Source organism: Vigna unguiculata, chromosome 7 (assembly GCF_037176805.1).
Source record: "Vigna unguiculata cultivar grain cowpea cultivar isolate G323 ecotype 2 chromosome 7, ASM3717680v1, whole genome shotgun sequence".
Lineage (NCBI taxonomy): Eukaryota > Viridiplantae > Streptophyta > Magnoliopsida > Fabales > Fabaceae > Vigna > Vigna unguiculata.
In genome coordinates this window covers 5,720,306-5,724,911 of record NC_140798.1, presented here as the reverse complement: position 1 = coordinate 5,724,911, position 4,606 = coordinate 5,720,306, and the positions used below count along the sequence as shown (strand labels likewise).

The window sequence follows — 4,606 nt, the reverse complement described above, 5'->3', positions numbered from 1 at the left end:
CAATTTTGTTATGTATGCACATTTGTATCACGTTTCTAACTTGAACGTTGGAGTGTCTTTGTAGGCACTCCCTCCATATGGGATACCCCAATCATTCCAGAAGATGGCACGATGACACATCAAATTAGAGGATATATCAACACCAGGAGTGCCCCCTACAAGGCTCCCTCGTCGAGGTCACATTATCCTCGTAGGAAGAGAACATCCAAGCATTTGTACTTGATAATCAAATTTTGTTGATATTTTTCTTAATTTTTTTAATATTTTTACTTATATACAAAATAATAAATATATAAATCAAATACTTATTTTTTCCAATTTTATTGAAAAAATCAAAAATATCTAACAAAATAATAAAAAAATAAAAAAATAAAATATGATAATGTCAATTATCAACTTTAACTTTATTATCCGAATAATAGAAGCAATAGTGAAAACCGAGACTATATGTCTCAGCCTGGACTTATGTACCTCTATACATACTTAGGCGAACAAGAAAACAATACAATATTCTACAAATCACTTCAAAAGATACAAAAATCTCTTTCCCACTTTTAGTTTTATTTTTTCAAATTAATTCATTTCAAATATCTTTTTCTCGAAAGCACGCGGATAAAAACAATAATATATTCTGTTAAAACTTGAAATTAAAAGTGGTTTAAAAGGAAAATGAATATCATTATAAGGAACTACTTTGAGATGTTTAAGAACAATGAATACAAACTTTCTAATTTATGTCATGTCTCTTTAATATGAATAGAGTGTATTAATTGCAATAATTAATGCTTTTAAAGAAATACTAAATGAAAACAAAGATTTAAAGTTATAAGAAAGAATATTTTCTTCTTTACCAAATTTTGGTTTCCTTTTTATTTTTTGTTTTAAAAAGTTAAATATCATGTTCATTATTCTCTTCCAAGTAACTCTACGTCGAGTTATCTTCTCATCTTTAAATTATATATATATATATATATATATATATATATATATATATATATATATATATATATATATATATATATATAATTAATTAATTATATTTTTACAAATTAATTTTAAAAGGATGAATATAAATAATTTAATATTAAATTAATGGTTAAATATGTTTTTAATTTTTAAATTGAGTACATAAAATTAAAATATATCACTAAACTCTAGAAGAGATCCTTAATTTGTTCATGGTGGATTTAATCATGTATTGCATAATTTAAAAATTATTAAAAATTATGCAATGGAAAATTAAAAATACAGCATGAATTACATAATTCAGAAAGACAACTTACATTCTAGAATTCATAATACATTTCCAGAAAGACTATGGAACTTCATATCATCCTTAACCTCATATGATGTGATAGCCTTATCAACATCAATTAAGACAACTTAATTCATACACGGAGAAACCAAGCTGTGAGCATACTCATGAGAGAAAAGATACCATTTGTCATCCTCGTAGCGTTCATCCCCATCTACTCTATTATATCTGGTGTTATACCACAAAAATCTCGGTTTAAATATATAAGTGTTTGCAAGCAGCAGAACCTCATCATCCTCCCAAATTATCGACAACTCTAATGGAAATTCATCATTGACATATTCCTCATAACTAAAAGTCAGTAACTTGGACCAAGATTTTTCATCGTTAAACTCCCTCTTCAGCCAAATAATTAAGTTATACTCATAATGATGAAAAAGACACAAACAACCCTTCAAAACCTCAATCTCAGGACCATAAACATAGACTTCTAAAATGCCATCAGGCATAGGAAAATATCTGCATGTCTCATCCTTTAGATGGTAAGAAAATATTTCAAGCTGATTCATTTTAACTCCATCAGAATTATCAAGGTAATTTTTGGGAAATGCTAACCAGTTTAAAGTAGCACTCACAAAAATTCCGAAAGTTCGAAGACCTCCATACGCATACCCAGTAGAAACAGGGTCACAAGTTAACGTATTCCTCCAACAAGTATCTCCTAAAGACCAAACTCTTACCTCCAGTGTCTGCGATTCATTCTTATTATTATCCAAGAACACAACTTGGTAAGTGTCACTCCATTCATCATATCCAAACCCAAACCTAAACCGGGAAACATCTTTATAATCGCTGTTTCTAAAACGAATATGTGGAGAGTCTTTAGACATGGCCCTTATGGCCGGATTCCAAATCCGAAACCAGTATTCTGAAAATACCTCTTCAGTAGAAGAATCCTGTAAGCATACTAAGCCATTGCAGACACCCAAGACAGTGTAACTGCGATTGAATGGGCGATTGTTGCGATGTAAAGTTTCAAGGGTGGATGATGGGTTGTCTAGTAAATCTTGTATAGGGCAAATTACGGCATAATCCCTGTCCTGTGCTCCGTTGTCAGCGGTATCTACAAAGGTCAATAGGATGTGAGTGTTTTTTGGAGACCTTTGAAAATGCAGTTTCACGAATGCAGGATCAGAGACAAGATGGTTCCACGCTTTTGAAACGCATCTCAATTGCACGACCTCCTTCGGCGGAAGCCATGAGAAAATTTCCATGAGCATATTCTCGGGAAGAACACAACTATTCTGAGTAGAAGACATGTTGAGAAAAAGGTGCAGATTGGAAAATGAAATAACAGATAAGAAGGAAAGAGAAATGGTCACATTGATGATGAAAAGATGTTATGCTTAAGAAGCTTTTATAGTGAAGATGCGGAACACACGCTTCAATTTTCTAAAAAATGTGAGGGCAAGAGTATATAAATAGGATTCTCAATTCCTTCTACACATTTTAACCAATTCTCCTATATTAAAAAAACTTATACAGCCACTAATTTTAACACTACAACATTTTTCTAATCACTCTTATTATCCTCATTTCTTTTTGTATTTTCTAAAACAAAAATAAACATCATTTCTTTTTCTATTATCTAAACAAAATAAATAGATACAAAAAGCCTCTTTCCCACTTTTAATTTTATTCTGTTTAATTAATTCATTTCTATTTTTTTTTTCCATAGGCACATAAATGAAAATAATAATATATTCTGTTAAAACTTGGAATTAAAAATGGTTTAAGAAGGAAGAAGAATACCATTTTAAGGAGTTGATCTAACTAAGACGTTTAAATTTTAGTCCCACGCGCTTTCACTAAATATCAAATATAAATGACCATTTAATATTAACTGCATAGAAATATAAAATTTCTCGTTTATGTTATTATTAGACTATTTAAGAAAAATAGAGTGCATTATTTACAATAATTAATGCTTTTAATGAAATACTCAATTAAAACAAATATTTAAAGTTTTAAGAAAGATTGTTTTCTTCTTTCCACAAAATTTTAGTTTTCTTTTATTCATTATTTTTAAAAGTTAGAAATTACGTTCATTCTCTTATAAGTAACTATATATTCTCCTTTCATCTTTAAATAATTTACATATATTTATTTTTTTATACGTAAAGTGGAAAAAGAAAATAAAATTACAACTATTTAATTAAATATTTTTCTTTTTATAAATTAATTTTAAAAGAGTAAATAAAAATAGTTTAATATTAAATTAATAGTTAAATATATTTATAATTCTTAAATTCGAATACAAAATTAGAATTTATCAACGTGGATCCATACACATTCGATTTTTTTTTTTTGTAATAGTTTCTGCATCATTTTTTTATTCTCTTTATATCCTTCTATTTATGGACCCTATTTCTAATATTTAAAAAACTATATTATATAATTATAAAAATTAATAATTGTTAAAATGTTTATACTTGTTTTATTGTGAGAATTTTACTACTAATAGCCTTTTTCCCACTTTTAATTTTAGTTTTTAATTAATTAATTTCAAATATATTTTTTCCTTAAGCACACCGACAAAAATAATAATATATTTTGTTGAAAGTTAGAAATAAATGTGGTTTTAAAAGGAAGAAGAAATTTGCTTTGATATGTTTAAATCTATAGGTCCCACGTGCTATCACTAAATAAAAATAAAAGGCTAAAATATTTTTTTTATCCCAATTTTTTTGTCAAATAAGTCCTAATTTTGGTTTTGTGTTCAAATAGATTTTAATTGTTGTCAATTTTGTTCAATGGGGTCATTTTTTGCTAACACCATTTAAATCATTAAGGACCATGAACAATGACTGTTACGTGTCACTTTGTGATTTTTTTGAATTTTTTATTTTTTTTATTTTTTTTTAAATGCCCACATTTCAATCAGCAACTATCACGTGTCAAAGTCAATGTTCTATATTCAATTTGGTCCCTATATTTATTGTTTTTGTTCAATTTAGTCCTAATTTTTGTTAACATGAACCAATTTGGTCCCTCTCCAAATTGAAATCAAATTTAATTTTTATATTAAAATTCACATTTTTTATTAAATATTTTTATATAATATATTAAAATTCACATCATTATAACTTTGATATAAAAAATAAATTTGGTCACATCTTCGATAGGAACAAAATTGGGACTAAATTGAACAAAAATAATAAATATAGGAATCAAATTAAATATAGAACATTGATTTTGACACGAAACACGCCATTGGATTGACATGTGGACATTTACAAAAATAAAAAATAAAAATATAAAAGATCTAAACGGTGTTAGCAAAAAAGATCT

The 4,606-nt window shown here is 27.2% G+C and overlaps 1 protein-coding gene across 1 annotated transcript; it reads right to left on the bottom strand.

Moving 5' to 3' along the window:
* Positions 1-1,383: 1,383 nt before the first annotated feature.
* On the bottom strand, positions 1,384-2,574 carry LOC114192746 (F-box/kelch-repeat protein At3g23880-like). The gene has a single exon (XM_028082543.2). The coding sequence runs from the start codon at positions 2,572-2,574 to the stop codon at positions 1,384-1,386; it is 1,191 nt and encodes a 396-aa protein (XP_027938344.2).
* Positions 2,575-4,606: the final 2,032 nt, after the last annotated feature.